General features: G+C 39.2%; 1 protein-coding gene across 6 annotated transcripts in view; it reads left to right on the forward strand.

Moving 5' to 3' along the window:
- The window catches only part of LOC126297687 (uncharacterized), a 268,259-nt gene that overhangs the window by 219,711 nt on the left and 26,805 nt on the right, over nt 1-21,743 (forward strand). For all 6 annotated transcript variants that reach the window (XM_049988800.1, XM_049988799.1, XM_049988801.1 and 3 more), the window contains 5 exons: nt 6,122-6,292; nt 8,848-9,082; nt 10,067-10,545; nt 12,267-12,496; nt 19,368-19,494. In XM_049988800.1, coding sequence (XP_049844757.1) covers nt 6,122-6,292; nt 8,848-9,082; nt 10,067-10,545; nt 12,267-12,496; nt 19,368-19,494 — 1,242 coding nt within the window. The remainder of the gene's footprint in view (nt 1-6,121; nt 6,293-8,847; nt 9,083-10,066; nt 10,546-12,266; nt 12,497-19,367; nt 19,495-21,743) is intronic.

The raw sequence follows: 21,743 nt of genomic DNA on the forward strand, positions 1-21,743 counted from the left end.
TAATTGTGTTATTGAGTGAAGTGACATAGTGGTTAATACACTGAACTCACATTTGGGAGGAGCAGTCTTCAAATCCCTGTCTGACCACATGGATTTAGATTTTCTACGATTTCCCTAGGTCACGTTCGGTGCCTAGCTGCAAGATTTCTTGAAAAGGACATGCCAGATTTTCTGTTCCATCCTTGTCCCATTTGAGCTTGTGCTCCATTTCTAATATTCATTGTTGGTAGAACTTTGAATCCTATCTTCCTTTCTAATTACATTGTAATTGATTGATTATTAGTGTGCTAGATACACAAGGCATACTTTTTGACAAAAGTCATTATTGGTGCAGCAAATTTGTGGTCAGGAGCAGGTTGTGGTTAAAACCTCTTTGAAGGAGCAACAACTTCCCATACAAAATACCTTCCAACTTAGGTCTGCATATGGCACATGGAACTCAAATTGGCCTAGCCAAGACCTGGAATGCTGCCACAAAGTTTTCTACTAAATTGTCAAGCAGCATGTAGGTATCAGTATCACCTGGCAGTGCAATTTGTGTCAGACCTGGCTGATCCACTGATAGTGTGCTTTCATCTATCTCTGACATGGTCTCCTGCGTTACACGAGATGTGGAATAGGTTCCACCTCATTGGGATCTACACATGTTTTCTGGGAATTTCCATTTGTCACTGTGGCCTGTGGAATGGGCAGAGATTGTACTTTCACTAATGAGAAGTCGAAGGTGAGGATGGAGGTAAGGGCCTATAACTGGTAGGAGGGCAGGAAGAAACAAAGCTATGTGACTGTTTGAGCCTTGAGTTGACATTATAAGATGTGTGTGCTCTGCTTGGTGTTGTGGCCTGAGTTTATTCCAGTGGGAGACCAGATGGTTTTGACCAGTTAGATCTGCAAACATCTGATGCACTGTGTTGCTGATGACAACATCTGCATACTTTCTTAGGTGTGACCAAATGTGCTCTGCTGAGCTGTAGCTATTAAGGAGGTAGATCTTAAAATGATGAGGAAGCTTGTTAAAGTTTCTGTGGATGATATCAAGAATTCAGTCTCTTATGTCAGAGTTGTAAACCTCCTATGCAGCTGCTCCGCATCTGAATTGGATGTCAGATGAAAGACATAGCTGGTCGGCTATGAGATATAGTTATGCTATCTGAACTGTTCAACCTCAGATGACATTGATGACACAATTTGCAGACCCTATTAGACACAACTATGTATGGAACTCCTTCTATATAGGATAAGGCCAGGATAATAGTGTGCACTACAGTTAACAGTCTGTTAGGATAAGAAAAATGACATCTGCACTCTACAACCTCACCTGTGGCTATTACAACTTTATAAACAACTTTAACCCGTTCTGTATGTGGAAGTTCTGATGATAAGCTTGTATCTGGCTATAATTTTCGTCTGCTGAATTTGCACCATATTATTTACATTTCACAGTAAGTGGAAGCCAATCATTACCACATTTTAATACAACATGGTCTGTTGTATTCTTGGTAAGTTACTAGTTCCTGCGATAACTACTGAAGCAGATGATGTGAATTGTTCTTTGAATATTTTCAAAAATCTAGTGAAATAAGATGAAATAGTGTCATAAGTTGCCATGATGTCTTGCATACGGTTAAATGCTATTAATTTAGTTTTATTATGAAATTTAAATTAATTTACCATATAGTGCTACATTTCTCAATGTAATCAGTGTTGCACTGTGTACTTGCAAATAAATTTAAGAGGGGTATTGATAGATTCACTGATTTTATATGAAGCATTATTTGTTTGCATGTAATACAAATGTGTTGTTGTTGTGGTCTTCAGTTCAAACATTGGTTTGATCCAGCTCTTCATGCTATTCTATCGTTTGCTAGCCTTTTCATCTCTGAGCAACTACTGCAATCTATGTCCTTCTGAGTCTGCTTACTGTGTTCATCTCTAGGTCTCCCTCTATGATTTTTATTCCCCACACTTCCCTTGATTACTAAATTGGTGATGCCATGATGTCTCAGAATGTGTCCTACCAACTGATCCCTTCTTCTAGTCAGGTTGTGTCACAAATTTCTTTTCTCCCCACTACTATTCAGTACCCCTTCATTAGCTACATGACCTACCACCTATCTTCAGCATTCTTCTGTAGCTCACATTTTAAAAGCTTTTATTCTCTTCTTGTTTAAACTGTTTATCGTCCATGTTTCACTTCCATACATGGCTGTTCTCCATACATATACTTTCAGTAAGGAATTCCTGATGCTTAAATTGATTCTTGATGTTAACAAATTTCTCTTCCTCAGAAACGCTTTTCTTGCCATTGCCAGTATTCATTTTATGTCCTCTTTACTTCAGCCATCATCGGTTATTTTGCTGCCCAAATACTAAAAGTCAACTACTACTTTAAGTGTCTTATTTTCCTAACCTAATTCCCTCAGCATTGTCTGATTTAATTTGACTGCATTCCATTAGCCTCATTTTATTTTTGTTGATGTTCATCTTATATACTTCTTTCAACACGCTGTCACTTCTGTTCAGTATATTAAAATCATTATTGATGCCACTCCTTAAGTTTTAACTGTGTAGTAATTATTATTATGAAATCTACAGACACACCCATGGGTATGTGCATTGACACAGGCTTTTATCCACTGTGTGTATCCTTATCCATGAACTCTAGCCATAGTCATTGGTCTTATGGGAAGTTTGAGACAAAATCCAAAACCAACAGGCACATGGCATCTCTTCTGCAGTCCACTATAATCTTATGTGGAGCTACTCGAAGGGTGCTTCAGTTTAATCCATTGTGTTAAATATGGTGCTGGGACTGTGGAATTTGAGTTGCATGTGTTTGCAGTCCCAGTCCACCCTCAATTTCAGCACAGATGCCTTGCTAATATGGATGTTGTTGCATCAAAGCATTCATCCTAGTCATCTCCTAGTGTGACTAGTGCAGCAACTGGAGGATCATGCCTGGAGGATTCTGCTTCTGAGGCCAACAACAATAACCTGTCTTGAGATTTAATTGGTGTCCCAAAGAAAAATAAGTTCTCTTTGTTGTTCCATATTATCCCAGTTAATGAAGACAAAAAAGGTTGAACAGGTGAGGGGGGGGGGGGGGCAAAAATTGTGTAGTTGCATATTTTTGTGTGGTGACAGGAGGGAGTATCATGAACCAGTGGGGGGAGGGATGGAGTTAGACTGGAGCATCATTTAAATGTCACTGTTTCATATTTTTCTTGAATAATTCAAAAACAGTAGCTCCTAGTGAATATGCTTTCCAGTGAAAATTAAACTACATTAAATTTACTACAAAAAAAGTCCTATAATTTTCCCTCGAGGACAAATACATTTCACATTACAGGGGATGGAAGATGGCAGATTATTAGAAATAGTGTTTTAATAGTATAAAATTACTGCTTACTGTTGGATTAAGTGGGTAAAAGAACAAATATTAAATGTGTGTACCATGTGTATGTGCAGTAGAGCCATAATAAGGGATATATTATGTGCTGGGGGTGTAATAGGGTGGTGGGGGTGGATGGTAGCAGTGGAAGGGGAGGTACGTCACCAGATTGTAGTCATTCAATTCCCCCCCTCCTAAGGTTTGCAAACTGAAGTATGGGTAGGTGGTTTTCCCACTATACCTACCCCACTATATCACAAGAAGCAACTACATGGTGCTTCATGAAGTTATACTGACCCTCTGCAGCACACCTTATGAAGCATTGGTGATATAGTGTGCTGACATGTCTGGGGGGGGGGGGGGGTATTTTCCACAAAGTGCATTAGCACTACATGGAATACAGATATGAATTACTAATAATACTAACACAAGAAATGCATATGGACATAATCTAAATAAATCTCTGCCAGAGTCATCTCGTGTGGCAGCTGTATAATTTTTCCAGGAAAAGAAACTCCCCCTCCCCCCCCCCCCCCTCAAGAGTGCTTCTTGATTTTCATTTTTAAGGGAAACTGTAGAGTCCTAGCATTTCATGTCCACTCCTCTTATGTGAGCATAAAAAGTAATGTCAATGAGCCCATCATTATATAATGGAATTACTTTCATTTTATTAAATGAGTACTTATTTGCGGCTGAAGTTTGCAGTTGTTATGTGAGTCGCTATGTAAGGATGTTGAACAGCTGGATATTTCAATTATCTACCACAGTGAGGAGTCTGTTCGAAGTGTAACATGCTGTCAATATGTATTCTACAATGTCAATCTTATTAACTCCACTATCACTGGCTGGAATACTTTCCACAGCATGAGAGGTATCACATGGACCCAAGGCTCAGGTCTCTCAACATCTGATGAGGCCCACAGGCTTCACCTAGGTGTTATGGAACTTCATATACATCACCATAAGGCAAGCAATGCATTACAGCAGATTACTGTTCTAGACTTGAATTTGATTAGTCCTTCTGTCAAGCATATTCACACCCACCTCGGAAGATAAACTGCGAATATGTGGTAAGTGGCTCTGCTAAGTGCAGTCCACTCTTCATGTGCCAGAAATTCATGAATGGAAGAGATTTATGCAGTCTACCAATAATACAGTTAATAGTGAGAAAAGTGCAGTAATTTTTTGGTCATTCATTAAGTCACTGCCAAATGACCACAACACAATAACACAGCTTTAGAATATGCTGTCAGCCAAAGAAAGCAGCAAGGTTCCACATTTACCAATCCAGTCCCTTTCCCACAACACCACACTGAGAAATAATGCACTTCTCAGCCACTGTTTGTAGAAATGTACTTTACATATAAGATCACTTAACAACTCCAAATAAACAGTCTCTTCATACACTGAAAATAATCACACTACACAAATGTGAGCTCAGTGAAACTCTGTTGTCTGCTCACTTAAGAGAACTGGACAGAAAATGCTGTTGATGTATCTATCTGTAAACTGAAAAGTAAGCAGTGCTCATGGTAAGGAAAATTGCCTTCCCCAAATGAATGCTACAGCTACTGTACTGGATGACTCTAGAAATTTAGAACAGTGTTCATAGATTTACTTAGATTCTATCCATAAGAAAGTAGACTAATTTAGTTAATTACAAACAGCTTCATACAAATAAGTGATCTGCCTGCTCATCACTGTGCAGTCATATTTAATAGCCATGTGGACATCTCGCGTTGTCCACCAAAACTGTTTGTGCTGCTCATATTGATGTTGTCTTCCAGTGGGGTATGAGAGATTTCATTTTGAAACGGTGAAAGTCTGCTTTTTTGTGCAGTGCTCCATCAGTTGCATCTTATAGAATGAGCTACTCTTAACATTTTTTTCATTCCATTGTTTGATGTTTTCTCTTATGTCCAGTTTAAACTTCTTTTATGTTCTTCCTATATCTTATGCATCTACTTATCTACAGCTCATGTTCTCACAGCCATCAAGGACATCACATCACAGATAGTTGCTTCTGCATTTGAGGGTAGCAGATTGTAAAATTCTCATCAATAAGTTACGATTTAGATTTTCTGTTGTTTCTTTACTTAATTTAAATGAACACTGATATAGTTCCTAAAGTTTAGCCATTCCAATTGAATTATTTTCCAGTTGCTTGTCGAGATAACCTGGTGCTCCAGCTCTATATATAATCACCTCTGTTCCTAAGAAATGGTGGTCTGATTCTTGTCTAGTCATTCTGATTCAGAGTTTCTGTGATTTCCTCAATTCAGTTGAGGTAATTGCCACAATGGTTCCTTTGAAAAGGATATGACCAATTCTCTTGGCCATTCATGTAAAATCTGAACTTCGCCTCTACCTGTTATGCCCTCATTATTGATGGGATATTAAACCCTAACCTTACTTTCATTTTTGTAAAACTCATCTCTGTTTGAATGTAACATAATCTCTAAATAAAAGCAGAAAAAATAAGTATTAATGTTTTCTTTTTGTGCACAGTTTTCCTCCACCTAACTACCACATGCAGAATGTTCCATATCTCCAAAGCTTTTGTTACCATTTGTTAGTTTATATGATGTGATGTAGTAATATAAAGCAATGTTTTACTTTTTTTTGGATACATATAATCTCACATTAACTAAATGTCTAAAAAAATATAATCTGTACTGTGTTGGATGAACACATTACTAGCTATAACTTTTATTGTTTTAATGTTCACAGACGTGTCGAGAAAATGTCCTGCAAGTGAATGGCCACAATACTGGAATACCTACAGTGCGTGAAGCAAATGTGCGTCGTACACGCCGCTTGAGTGTGACTAGTGACCAACTGATTTCTTCAGCACCTCCAATGCGACACATCAAAAGTGATGCCAAAGATACATTGGTGACTGTTAGTACAAATATTGATCTTATAAAATTTTACTTAATATTACAGTCATGGTCTGAGAATGTGAGGTACTTGCAAAATGAAACTTTGAAAATAATTAAGAGTTGTATATTGATGCTCAGTTAGATTAGAGTATTGCCTGTGAAAGGTATACGTCTGGGCTTGGCACAGTTTTGATTTCTCAGTAAGCTCCAGTTTTGTTTTATTCGCTGTCAGGATTATGATTTATCATTTTGATGTAGTGGCATAGCATCAAGTGAATAACTGTCTATAGTGTAGCCTGGAACACAAAATTGCTGTGGAACTCTGACACTGATGAGCTGTTCATTCTTTGGTACAGTTGAAGTAACCTCACCTCTGGAACTTGATCAAAAACTGGAAACATTCTGTGAGCTGACTAGTTGTATTGTTTGCTGCATGACAGTTTAGAAATAGACCATGTAACAGCTTAACATTTAAAACACGTGACATTGTCATTGAAGACTAGCAGTATGAAGCTGTTTGTCAGTAAATACGTTAGTCTTATAAAGGCAGATAAGAAAATATTAGGAATTCTAAAATGAAATCCATTTGCTATAAATCAGTGTGACATTTTCCTTGGATAAGTCCTTTTTGAAGAAGAAATTCATTTATAAAGTGTACAAAAGTTTAAGGCTCCAACATGTCTTGCAACAGAAATCTTTGACACTACCTATATCACTAATACAACTGGCTTTCTCATTTTGCAAAGTGATGGTTGTCCTTTGATGGTTCCTTTTTCTGAGTACTCTCTTGATTCACTGTATGGATTTAAGAGCGTTGTTGTTTATGTATTGACTTGACCCATTCAGATGAGCTGTTGCTTCTATTAAATGGAACGGGAATTTATACATGTATATAATATTGTGAAATAAAATACTTCTGTGATTTAAATCTGATCCAGCTAGAACTCAAAACAAATAAGATAATAATTTCTTCATATCCAGTTGCTTGCCATTTAATGACTTTTACAATCCATTGAGCATCTACATCTATGTCTACATCTACATCCATGCTCTGCTAGCCACAGTATGGTGCATGGCGGAGGGTATCGTGTACCCCTATTAGTCATTTCTCTCTTCGAGTGTTCTGTATGGTAGATTGTTGAACAATTAAATAATGGTTGTTGTTTAAAAGCGAACTAAGGATGTAAAAAATTGCAACTAACAACACTTACCTCTAAGTGCCTTCAAGAAGTGCATTCAACAATAGTGGAAAAGAAAATGGAAAGGACACTTTCCACAGAATTGGTGTACTGTTTGACTTATGGAGATAAATATAGATCACAGTTATCTGGCTGCCAGCAGGTAATAAAACTTCACCTGCAATCACCTTAACCAAATGGTAATGATAGTACTGCCATGTTCTTATTGGTTGCCTTCATGGTTATTTTTACTTCAGTACCATAATCTCAGTTCAAATGCCAAATTCAGTCTTCTTATCCATGCCATTTATACTGTAGACAGTAGCACAGTAGGCTACCATGAGTGGAAACGTAAAGGTCCTTTTATATGCTGTTTTTCTGTTCTAGCATGCCATGCCACACTTTTGTGCTCTGTGGGATTCAATTACTGTGTAGTACAGGTCTTCTTACCAACTTTATCCATACACTATCACGAGCAGTTACATTAGAGACATCTACCTTGCTGCTTATTGCTCTATCTTTGACCCTAATAGTGGTGGCAATGGACAGTAGTGTGGATTCCATATGACATAAAAAGTGTTGGTGAGCCATTGTTAATTATGATCACTCACAACAACCCACAACACAGGAAGATTGGTCAGAGTTGCGCTCAAGGTATCAAGGCACACACATCCCACTCAGAGGTGCCTCGGGATTGAGCAGAGGTGAGCTGGAGAGGGTGGGGTGTGGGATCCAAGTCATTAGGTCACATGAAAGTGTTCTCATGTTTGTGTAAGATTTTGTGTCGTGTGGAATTGCCTGGCATTGAAGCTCTCATAATGTAACACCAACTGAGACAGAGTGGCTGTATCATACGCATGGACGACAGTAGACTTCCCAAATCAGTGTTCTACTGTGAGCTCTCGTGTGGAAAGCAGTCGCAGGGTGGCCAACACCTCTGATATAGACACACTATCAAACTCCACCTCACAGCCTGTGGCTTTTTGAGCAGACGTTGTGAGGAGCTTGCATTGCACCAATCAGAGTGGCACTCAACTTTACACAAGAGTGTGGAACAATTTGAGCATATCTGGCTAAAGAACATGGACGATAAACGAAAGCTCCGCAGTCCAAGCCTAATGACATCTCTACGTATAACTCCAGTGGGCAACCGTATTGCACTTCATGCGACCGGTTCTTCAAACCAAAGCTCGCTTTTGCAAGCCACATCCGAGCCCACCACAATACGGACTAAACGACTGACAGATTCACTGTTTCTGCACACAGCGAGGAGGGCGTGATGATGATGATGATGGTGATGATGATGATGATGTGCATATCATGTTTGTATATTTACTATAATTATAATTTTACTGGTGGAAAACAAATAAACATCAAACACTTGTGTTATTCACAGGTTTCCAAACTGAGTGAGGAGACAAAAGAGAACTGGCAAGCCACAGTTGTCCCCAATGATGACCAGATTCCAGTTTACAATGCAGTATTTGAAGGCCATCATCCATATGAAGGCAGTCCACCACCAGAACCAGAAGAGCTTCCCATGTCCGTAGACAGAGAGGATGATTTGGGTTCTGTCACTGCACCAGATCTTGCCAGTTTATTAGAGGAAGAGGATGCAAAGCGAGAAAATGGTACAAACTATTACTGCATTTTTATGCTTTTTGATGTTTATAATATATCCTATCTTGAAAGTTTTGCACTAATATCATTATTTTCAAATCTTAATTATTCTATATAACTGAGAAATTGTTTGGTCTATGCATGTAGGTGTTAATTTACTTTTTACTGACTGAGCAATATTTCATATGGACTATATTCCACAGTCTGTTATTACTTTTGAGTTCCAGAATGTTGTATTGTTGATTCACTTATGCAGGCATTTTTCACTACCACAACAATTCATCAAGTTCCTTTTTTTTCATTTTTTTGTCATGTACTGAACTGCCTTCAAAATCAACTCAATTCCTTGCAAATTACTTGGGTGATAATGACTGGAATAAATTTTAAAGGAAGGAGTAATCACTTTGCCTGGCAGACAAAACAAAACCAAGAAAATAGACAGATTAACAAAAGTTACTGTAATGATGACATTAGAATTCGTGTGTGCTTAGTGACTTTCCACCTTCTGAGTACAACTGGGTTGATGTTGTCCCTAAACTCTGGAAGACATATGGAAACAGCTGGAGGTGGAATGTCTGAGTGTGGTTTGGGACACTAGTTTGGTATCTGTGTGATAAATTGAAAACCAAGGCTCCAGTGTAGTATTTGACATAAGGCTTTATTTATTTATTTATTTTTAAGCCCATTAATCTTGATCACTCATTTTCTGTTGGATTGTGATAGACAATTGAAGTTTAAATTATCAAATGATGGTGTAACATTGTCTATATCCAGCAGTTTCATTCTTTCATGTAACAAATAATTTGCGATGTACTTCTTTTCTCTGTCTTTTTTATATAAAAAAAAGTTTGATCCATACCTAGAAATAATCATATTTTGTGAGCTGTACATTTGTAGGTTTGAAAGAATTTATAACTGTTAGAACTTTTTCAGTTTTATTTCTTAATATGTGCATGATGAGTGTTAGTGTTTGAGAGTTGCATGCTTTTCTGCAGAGTTATTATCTGGGCTACACTGCAGCTACCCAACCACAGTGGACCAGGCGTGTGACACATCTTGTGACTTCCCAACCACAGTGGACCAAGCATGTGACACATCTTGTGACTTCCCAACCACAGTGGATCAGGGATGTGACACCTCTTGTGACTTCCCAACCACAGTGGATCAAGGATGTGACACATCTTGCGACTTCCCGACCACAGTGGATGAGGGATGTGAAGCATCTGTCGGTTATTATGAGGAACGAGGTGGTGATTTGTTGGAGACAACTTCAGTGGCTGATCCTCCTCCTCCTACTGTTGTGGCTGAACCCAGCCCCACCACAGTCGCGGAGACGGAGGAAGAATGGGAGCCATTTGACCCCTATGTGTTTATCAAGCAGCTGCCACCACTGACAGTGGATATGCGCGCACGTTGTCCTGCCCTTCCTCTGAAGACAAGAAGCAGTCCTGAGTTTTCACTTGTCTTGGATCTGGTAGGCTATCTTTCAACTACTTGTAATTGATTTCACATATGTGTTTGTCACCATGTTATTTTTAAGCAATTTCTATTTTAAAGTCATGTTTTCTTGAAAGTGGATAATTATTTCTACAGAAATGTTACCATCACATTATTTTGGCTGTTACCACTGCTACAGTTAATAGTACTTTTAATCCGTCAAGCTAGGAGTTTCCTTGCTTCAGTCTAGTCTACTGGTGGTAGTTTACACAGTTGGCTCGTACAGGAATGTAGAATTTTATTTAAAGTGTTCTATCACAGCAATTATTTGTCAGATGTTAATGAAATTTCCAGGGATTGCTAACGATAGATCTTTATTATGTTTAAAACATACACAATCACATAAAATTAACATTCAATGTTGTATACTATAAAGAAGTCTTCAAAACAAATTCTCACACCATCTTTTTGATAGCTTGATACACAATAAATGCATTGTGCACTGAATTATTTCATAGCATTATAAATATATTCACACTCAACTTTACATATTTTTCTTCATGAAAGATTGTAGTTCCTGATTTCTTCCATCTCATTTGCTTTCTGACAAAGATATCGGTGTTTTGCCAGCACAGATATCCATACACTTAGTTGACAAAGTAGCAGGGCCCATGATCAACAGATGAAAGAGCGATACAGTTTTACCTACTAGACTGCAACTGGTGAGTATGTGGTAGGATTACCACCAGTGCAGATGCAAGTATGTGCTCGAGTTCCTGGCTTGAGAGATTAAGATCACTATTGCTGCTATTGCAATCAATAGTTTCACTTTTCAGCAGCAGATCTCATTGGTGCAAATTCTGTGTTTCTTGCTGTAGAAATACTATTTAAACACTAAATAGTAAATATTAATAATTATAACAATAATAGCAGCAATGATTTTGGTAGAAATATCAGTTTGTAACTGGTACAATAACAGTGGTGGTAATAATAATAACCTGTCATAATATGCTATTAAAACACATAACTGCGATGATGATTCTTCAGGCTGTGCATGATAAGTTGAATCAATTTCTGCTAACAATGCAAAACTTCTGTTGTTGTACGATTAGCAGAAATAGAGACATGTTTGTACAGCACTGTCTGAATGTCTTTCAGTATCTTGGAAAAAATGAAGTTTTGTCATGGTAATGGCTTATTAAAATTGACAATATCATCTTTACAATTACTGGACCCTTGAGATTCACACTTTTGGAGACAGAGCAAGGAGACAGCCCCCCCCCCCTCACGCGTGCACGTGCCCGCGTGCACACACACACACACACACACACACACACACACACACACACACACACAGAGAGAGAGAGAGAGAGAGAGAGAGAGAGAGAGAGAGAGAGAGAGAGAGAGTCTTCTTCTCGCCCCACTATCTCCACTTGACAGAACTGTGTGATATAGAAGACGTTCTGAATATGGTAACATAGTTTGCGCATGTTTAGGGCAAGAAGTCCTAGATAACTGCATAAATGAAGCATTTCTGTTCAGTAATAAGCAGTATTAATTTACTATATCGAAGAAAGAAACACAGTGATAAACAATTGTTTCAGCTGTGCGAGGGTATATCACTTTAAGGCAGTGGTAGAGAAATGATTAAACTTTATTGGTTGTTGATGTTAGAAATTTCATTGTGTAGCTTCTGTTGTCTGTCATTGTTTTCTTCATTCATACTAGGAAGACTATCAGTTTTGCTGTTTGTTTCAGGATGAAACTCTAGTGCATTGCAGCCTGCAAGAATTAGAGGATGCATCGTTCAGTTTCCCTGTGGTTTTCCAGGAGAACAGTTACACTGTTTATGTGAGAACCAGACCATTCTTTAGGGAATTTTTGGATAAAGTGTCATCTATGTTTGAAGTTATCCTCTTTACTGCATCAAAGAAGGTGTATGCTGACAAGCTCCTAAATCTTCTAGATCCATTTAGAAGATGGATAAGGTCAGTCAACTACTACAATGAGTTGTGATTATTGTTTTGAGCTGATGCTGTATAGACACTGGAATTTCATGTAAACCATAATTTTGTGCTTTAATCGATTTTTAATTTGTTATTTTTGTACATGGTATGTGAGGCACTCTTAAGGAGTAACACCTGGACAAAGAGAAAAATGACAGAAATACAGAAGAAGAGGGAAAGTCGTGAATAACAATTTTCTCAGACTTTGAGCCATGCCAAGCCATTAAAATGTCATGAGTTTTTGACCAAGTACACCTTGGCCACTGTCAAATGGAAATAACTGCTATTGGGCTGCAGTTATTCTATCTTCCAGCTGTGATGACACTGGTGCCCACAGTATGGCATGTATGGATGTATGTTGCCTCCATTTAACCTCACCATTGCTAGATCCCATGCCATGCTAAGCTGTATGCTACTGTCTGTATTAAGCATTTGTCCATAGTTTTTATTTCAAATTGTTGCAGGCCTGTTTAGGTGACAAAAACATCGCCTTAAATGTAGTCCCACTTAAGCTTAGTTGTATCTATTAATACATTGATGACACATTCATCGTCAGGCCCTAGGGACATGAAAAACTCAACAAATTTCTGCTATATCACAACAGTGTTAACAGCCATGACAGATTTACTATGGTGGTAGAAGCAGAAGATGCCTTGCTTTTTTTTTGAGATTCTTGTTTAACATAAATGAAGTGAAGGCCTGGACCACAGTGTATACAGAAAGCCAATGCACACTAACCATTACTGGTATGTGCTCAGCCATCATTACTTGGGTCACAAGCATGTTGTGATACAGAATGTTGTCTAATTTGTATATGATTTGAGTCAGAACTCCTTAGTTACGTATTAGCAGGAGTTGGTAGAAGTCAGTTTATTTTGTGCTGCAAGTGTTTTCTGTTTGGCAGCTGCAAACATTAATATCTAAAAATAATGTACTTGCCTGTGCAGCAGCCATTATGAAGTGATTGTTGTGCTGTGTCATACTGTGCCATTCCAAAGCAGTAAGCACATTTGTAGTTCCAACACTGCCTGCAGAAAGTGCACCTTGTTCATCTAACATCAACACATTCATAGTATCTATACTTTGGGTATCAGTGGATGTAGCTTACATCATCCTCTCTCTGCATCCCACAGAAAATGGGGTCAAGACACCATGAACAAATAAAATAGTACATTGAGCAAGAACTGTAAATACATTCCTGGAAATTGAAATAAGAACACCGTGAATTCATTATCCCAAGAAGGGGAAACTTTATTGACACATTCCTGGGGTCAGATACGTCACATGATCACACTGACAGAACCACAGGCACATAGACACAGGTAACAGAGCATGCACAATGTCGGCACTAGTACAGTGTATATCCACCTTTCGCAGCAATGCAGGCTGCTATTCTCCCATGGAGACGATCGTAGAGATGCTGGATGTAGTCCTGTGGAACAGCTTGCCATGCCATTTCCACCTGGCGCCTCAGTTGGACCAGCGTTCGTGCTGGACGTGCAGACCGCGTGAGACGACGCTTCATCCAGTCCCAAACATGCTCAATGGGGGACAGATCCGGAGATCTTGGTGGCCAGGGTAGTTGACTTACACCTTCTAGAGCACGTTGGGTGGCACGGGATACATGCAGACGTGCATTGTCCTGTTGGAACAGCAAGTTCCCTTGCCGGTCTAGGAATGGTAGAACGATGGGTTCGATGACGGTTTGGATGTACCGTGCACTATTCAGTGTCCCCTCGACGATCACCAGAGGTGTACGGCCAGTGTAGGAGATTGCTCCCCACACCATGATGCCGGGTGTTGGCCCTGTGTGCCTCGGTCGTATGCAGTCCTGATTGTGGCGCTCACCTGCACGGCGCCAAACACGCATACGACCATCATTGGCACCAAGGCAGAAGCGACTCTCATCGCTGAAGACGACACGTCTCCATTCGTCCCTCCATTCACGCCCGTCGCGACACCACTGGAGGCGGGCTGCACGATGTTGGGGTGTGAGCGGAAGACGGCCTAACAGTGTGCGGGACCGTAGCCCAGCTTCATGGAGACGGTTGTGAATGGTCCTCGCCGATACCCCAGGTGCAACAGTGTCCGTAATTTGCCGGGAAGTGGCGGTGCGGTCCCCTATGGCACTGCATAGGATGCTACGGTCTTGGCGTGCATCCGTGCGTCGCTGCGGTCCTGTCTCAGGTTGACGGGCACGTGCACCTTCCGCCGACCACTGGCGACAACATCGATGTACTGTGGAGACCTCACGCCCCATGTGTTGAGCAAGTATGGTGGGTCTGACACACCGGTGTCAATGTGTTCTTTTTTCCATTTCCAGGAGTGTAGATGCCCATTAGTTACATTCTGAAGGGATACATGATTAAAACAATTTTATTGCCCTTCATCAAAAATGTGCATATTATTGAGACCAGTAAAAGGTGTACTGCAGGTGTCAGAGTGCCTGGGGTTTACAAAATACCTTGTGAGTGCATACAAGTCTTATATCAGACAAATAGAGCACACTGAAAAACAATACAGGAAGGAGCACGAGATGTGCTCTCACCTTAGCTACCTTGGAAAATGTGCTTATTTCTGATCATGCCTAGGAAAACAGTTGCCAGTTCAAGTTTGACTACATCTGTGTGGTGACTCTCATTAACAGCCATTGGTACAGTGTAACCAAAGAAACTATTGAAATAAAAATTATGGACAACATTCTTAATGGAGATGGCAGTGAACAGCATAGTATACCATTGGGTCAAGTGAATGCTGACACAACACACCTCTGCTGGATGGAGACAAATAACCTAATAAGGTCAGAGCAGGATAGGGAACAACGAATCAAGCAAATTTTCCAAATAACCGAAGATTGGACATGCACCATTCTGGGGCTTTGGCCGTAAAATGTTACCTAGTCACCCATGAGTGCGTGGAAGTGTTTGCATTTAAACTAACTTGCCTGTTGCGCTAAAGAGTGCAGTTAACAACTAAATTAGCTGAAGGTACTGGAGTCAGCTAATCTGTCAGAGCTAGGCAAACATTAAATTCCTACTCTTGGCTGATTGTGCTGGAAGCATATTTTCTGTGATGTCTACTGTGTAAAGCTTTGACTATTAAATCAGGTATGCTAAAAGTACTGTAATGTCATTAATTTGTTAAGCTGTACCACAGAAACAGCACAGCAGTAAGATAGTTGACATTCGGTTCTAGACAGTGGTGAAAAAGAAAACAGAAATTAAGTTTTAAGGACTTTTTTTCTCAAATCACAATTTTTCAGCAAATGCTCCAAATTCCTGCTCCCAACATTTGTACAAAGCATGATATCTAGAGCATAAGATAGCCACTGCTCAGTTAAACAAACCTGCACTGCTAGACACCACCAAAAGTGTTGGCTTACCAGACAAACTTCACTCTCTCACTGCTGAGTGGCTGTCGTTTTCTGGCTGTAGCTCAACAATGCTGCATTCCTGACCTATGATTATGTTCCCTATCACCAGACCAACAACAGTCATTCCCACTTGACAATGGATAAGGAGTACTTGGTCAAAAGTTATTGCCATTTTAACTACTTGATGTGACTGTGAATTTGCTAACATTTTATTGAAGGTTAACTGCCATGACAATGCATTCACACTTCTATGTGGAATTTGTGAAATTTATTACTCTTAACCTTTTTATAACTGTTCTTTAATGTTTGTGTATTTGCACATGAATCAGATTGAGCAGATATTCTGGACTTGCTCTGTGGTTGTCAAATTTAAAGCATAGTGACAGACTTCTACATATTTCTGTAATTTTCATGATACATTATGTGCAGGTTTTTTCATCTAATGTTGGCTGCTGGCACTTACTTTTTAATTCAGATTTTCAATCATAGATACCTTATATACGTAGCATATCGTAATTAATGGAATAAATACATACTGTCGAAAGTACTACACGATAGTAGAAGTAAAAAAAGTCTCAGTAAACCTGGGTTATAAAATGCATATTTTAAAAGCTACGGGCATTATCTTTCATACTGCAAGCTCATTGCTTTCCATATTGTGGGAGGAGGTAGTATGGACCAAAACAAGAAAAAAAGTCCACTAAACATGGGGTCTAAATTGCATACCTTAAGAGCTGTGAGCATTTGTTCAGTGGAAGAGATATGTTTCAAAGTACTGAAGATGAAGTAGTGCTCATAGCTCTTAATGCATGTGTTTTAGAGCACATGTTTACTGAGACTTTTTTGCTTCTCAATTGTATGTGTTTACCCCATCAATTGTGATACAACGTGTATATTTTTCCCAAACAACTGCTGTTAAACCATTTATTTATGGTATAAGTACTTTTGAGGGTTCGGCTCTCATTTTTCAAATACCTCAAAGATCGCTTGTAATTTTTTAAAAGCCTTCACTAGCCATTCCTGTGCAGAAGATCTGAGATGAGCTTATGCAGGGCATTACATTTTGATTTCAAAGTAAGCAAACTTGACAAAATATTAATCACCACAAGCAGATGCTGTGCTTAAAACCGCGTAACACTGCCTCTAGCCTTGATAATGGCCTCAGTTCAGTGAGGAAGAGAGAGAGTCACAAGTTCCTTCAGGTAGCCACATCCCGATAAAGCCACTCATTGGTGAGTGATCCCATAGAGCTGTTGAACTGAAAAGATGTTGGTTGCTACGTTTCACCCACTGTTCCAAATTGTCACAGACATTTTTTATGAAACTAAGACAGTGTGATATAGTGAGACAGTCAAGGTGCAAGGAGGGTGCCTACGTGTTCATCAAGCTAGGAACATAGGCATAGGCGAATGTGGCTGTTGTCATATTGGAATCTGAAAAACATTTATTTAATGCACAGCTAATTTGTGCATTAAATCATAATGATGAGGATCAAGTCACTGAGAACATTGAAATAAATATCTTGATATGTTCACAGTAGCCAGAATGAGTGGGTTGAAGCTTCAGTTTGAAAAAAATCCCCCAAAACCACTCACAACCTCCTTCAGCATAAACTACTCCCTCCACAGGCTTTGGGCCATCAGTGTACTCATTACCTAGCATTGCTGTAAAAAGAGGCAAAGTTGCAATTATTTCAATAATTTGCAATTATTTGATCACACTTCATGCCTCCAGTCAGCTACTGTCCAGGGTCTGTGGTGTTTGGCGCACTGAAGATGTGCAGGTTTATGTGCCACCATGAGCATTGGCCTTCTATGAATTACACGATTTGAAATGTCCATTGTGTGCAATTCCCTTTGCAGTGTCACATTGAAAACTGGTTAAGATGGACCTACATTCACTCATGGCAGTAATTTCTGTCGAGACTGAAACCGATTGTCATTGATAAGGCATGACATTCGTATCCAGCCCTGTTGATTAGGTCCTTTTTACAACCGCTGTTGTAAAGCTGTGTTGCATAGCTGTAAGTGATCCACCATTCCTTGAAGATATTTTGGGCAGTCTGTGTTGTTATGCCTGCAAATTTGGCAACATCATTCATTATGTTGGCACGGACATGCCCAAACACGATAATTCCTCTGTGCCATTCTGTCATGTCTCCATATTGACCCATCTTACTTTACTGACCTACAACTGATGGCCACATACCTACCATTTCATTACCGTGACTTACATCAGCGGTGGAGGGTCACTGGTTCCAGTTCTACGCCATGTGTAATTTTCCCGAGCAATTGGTGTGCTTTTTTAAGGGAATGACTTTTGTCGGGTGAGGTAATAAACTCTGTGAGCTGTGGTAAATGTGCAGGTCAGGTGCTAAGAAGCTTAACTCGATTGCCTGGTAACCAAAGTGTATGAAAATTACAATGCGTAGGTCAAGTGAAACTATATAGTTCTAGAGACCTTTTCAAGTCCCAAACATCTATGATGTATATATCCATACTGAAATGACAGATGAAAATTTGTACCAAGGCTGGGATTCGAACCTGGGTCTCCTGCTCACTAGGATGATTAGCTAGCCAGTGCACCATCCTGGCACAGTGGTTTGGTAAAACTGCATGGACTACCCTAGTATACCTCCCAACTAATACATGTTCCGATTGTTCCCCAGTTGTGTGAAGCCACTGTGCCAGGATGGCATAGTGTTTAGCTCATCTCTCTAGTGAACAGGAGAACCATGTTTGAATCACAGCCTTGGTACAAATTTTCATTTGTTACTTCAGTCTGCATTTATGAGTTAGCACTTGTAGAGTTGATAGTTTGATGGCACAGTGATTGAAGCAATGGACTAATATTCTGTAGAAGTGAAGTTCAAACCCCAGTATGTCTACATTGGAGAAATGAGTGGATTGGCTCCTTAAACCTGTCTGCCAAGTCTCCATCTCAAATCACCTCAATGTCTATGGGGAATTATACTTCTCCCAAGCTGCAAAGACTTGCAGTACTATCAGGGATGTTGGAATCAAAACTTCCAGTATAAACTTAGAGGAACTCATATCCAGAAAATCCAGAATGGAATACTGACAGTATTATGAAAAGGATAGTTGCTACTCGCCATACAGCACAGATGCTGAACAAAAAGACTGTCAAACAAGTAAGCTGTGAGCCAAAAAAGGCTTCATCAGAATTACACAAAACCGCATGCATGCATGCACGCATGCCTGTGCCCACACAGCTGAGGATATGCTGATAGTTTTTAAATTGCAGCTGAGGGTTTTTATTATCAGTTGAGTATTCGGTAAATATCAGATCACACAGCTATATATTTGTGGATGTGGGACTTAACTTCCTGGAAACTCATATTAAATCTGTTTTTTATTGAGCAGTAAACTAGATATTTAACTGGCTTGTGATGATATGGTTTTATAATTATAAGTGGTTGTATTATGATAAGATGTCATATTTAAATTTTTTTCCCTTCAGGCACAGACTGTTCCGGGAACATTGCATTTGTGTTAATGGAAATTACATAAAGGATTTATCTATACTGGGCAGAGACTTATCAAAGACAATCATTGTGGATAATTCACCACAGGCATTTGGCTACCAGGTATGTTGCTGATGGATCAGTGTTCTTATTAACTGTAATGGAAGGTGATAAGAACTAGGGAATGTTATGTATCAGTCTGATAAACAGAAGAAATGTAGAAAGATAAGTTGATTGGTTCAGCCAACATAAAACTCAGTGCTGCCCTTTTATTGTTTCTTCTCGAATGATAATGAACATAAACAGGGAAAAGAGTGCAGGGAAGGTAGGAGAGGAGAACTTGTAAGGAGGCAAGAGAGAAAGAAAATGAAAACATTACTACATTAACAACCACAGTTCAGCAAGGTATAGTGCTAATTTTCTTATATTATGTCACTGCTGAACACAAAAGTATTATAAAAGTGTTGATCAAATGAGCATTTGAAACAGTGGCTGGAGTGGTAGAAGCCTTTTAACTGGCGTCTTTGTATGCATTGTTTCCAATGAACTTGCATTGGCCTATTGTGTGTAATAGAAGGCATGTTTTACTTTTGTATACTAGCCAGAGCTGTAAGTGTAACCAGTTTTACAAGTAGTTACTGTTAATTGTTTCATTTCAGAGTATCCAGAATTAATGGTGAAGTAGTTATGTGTTTAAGTTCCATGATTTCAGCTGTTGATAATTGTAGATAACAAATCAATTTAAAAGTGAAGAGCTTCTAAAACATCAAACATTTTGTTAATTTGTACCAGACATCTTTGTGCTGCTATTTATTGTTAGTGCTGATTGAGGTACTTTGCAACTTTTGGCCTGTAACACTTAGTTATAGAAGAGTCAGAAATGGAAGTAGCGGCCAAGGTGCAGTAGAGACAAAACCAAAGTTTGTTTTGTGTGTAACAGTAATACATTTTTTATCAGTGAGAAAGCTCTAGAAAGAACTTAGGAAACTTCAAGGAAACATTTGAGGGTAAAGAAGAACAGCAGAGAAAAGAGAAAACAAGACAGTGAGTTCAGAAATGTGAAAATTAAGAAAACGGAAGCAAGGTAGATGAATTCTGGACAGTGATAATTAGGAAAGTTTTTCCTCCTGCAATTCTGCATCAACATCACAGGGTCCTTGGATACTAGACACAAGCCATCTTATTTAGTTCAAATGGCTCCAAGCACTATGGAACTTAACATCTGAGGTTATCAGTCCCCTAGACTTAGAACTACTTAAACCTAACTAACCTAAGGACATCACACACATCCATGCCTGAGGCAGGATTTGAGCTTGCGACCATAGCAGCAGAGTGATTCTGGACAGAAGTGCCTAGAACCGCTCGGCCACAGTGACCGGCTCTTATTTGGTACTTCTGTTTTCACCACTATGTATGCCAACAACAAAGCCATAAAATTTGTTGGAATTTTGGTAACAGATCACAGTTTTTAGAATGAGATTTTCACTCTGCAGCGGAGTGTGCTCTGATATGTAACTTTGTGGCAGATTAAAACTGTGTGCCGGACCGAGACTCAAACTCGGGACCTTTGCCTTTTTTAGGTTCCGAGTTTGAGTCTCGGTCTGGCACACAGTTTTAATCTGCCGGAAAGTTTCTTTACAGTTTTTCATTAAATTTTACACAGAAATATATTGAATCTCAGAATTATGCAATGGCATCCCATGACATAAACTTATTGATCCAAAAATCTTAGAATGTAACTGTACAAATCATGCCTACTAATTGCATACCTGTCACTGAGTGATTATCAGGAAGAGGAACAAGATTTATGTTAAGTAACAGAAAAAAATGAGAAACTGTAAACTAGAGGACAAGTAAGAAAAGTAGAAAGAACTGAATAATATTTGGTGAGCTCTTTCAGCTGAGCCAACATGTTTTTTTGTGTGCTGTTTGTTTATTTACTTTTTTGTTTTGTGGGCCTATATGCTTTTTCTCACCTTTTCTTAAGAGTTTCTCTTCTTCTTCTTCTTCTTCTTCTTCTGATAGCGTATTTATTTGCACAGATATAAGGACTGATCGAAATGTTTTCATTTGATGGTGTTGCTGCAGCATATATAGAATGTGTTGTGGCCCCTATGCCGATTTGTAAGCATCGACATGTAGGCAGGGAATTAGTGTGGAATCAATCTGTTTGCAACCCATCCAAGACAGTGCCAACATGATTTTACTCTTTTCTTGGCTTCCAAAGAACAAACAATGGTGGACTCCATCTGAGAATGAAGGATGTTTTCTTCACGCAGCAAGACACAGTGTTTTAACAAATGGTGGTACATTCAAGCTGGTTTATCACAAAGTGATTTCCTCAATGCTCATGGGGATTTTGCCTGAGTGGT

This window comes from Schistocerca gregaria, chromosome X (assembly GCF_023897955.1).
Source record: "Schistocerca gregaria isolate iqSchGreg1 chromosome X, iqSchGreg1.2, whole genome shotgun sequence".
Classification (NCBI taxonomy): domain Eukaryota; kingdom Metazoa; phylum Arthropoda; class Insecta; order Orthoptera; family Acrididae; genus Schistocerca; species Schistocerca gregaria.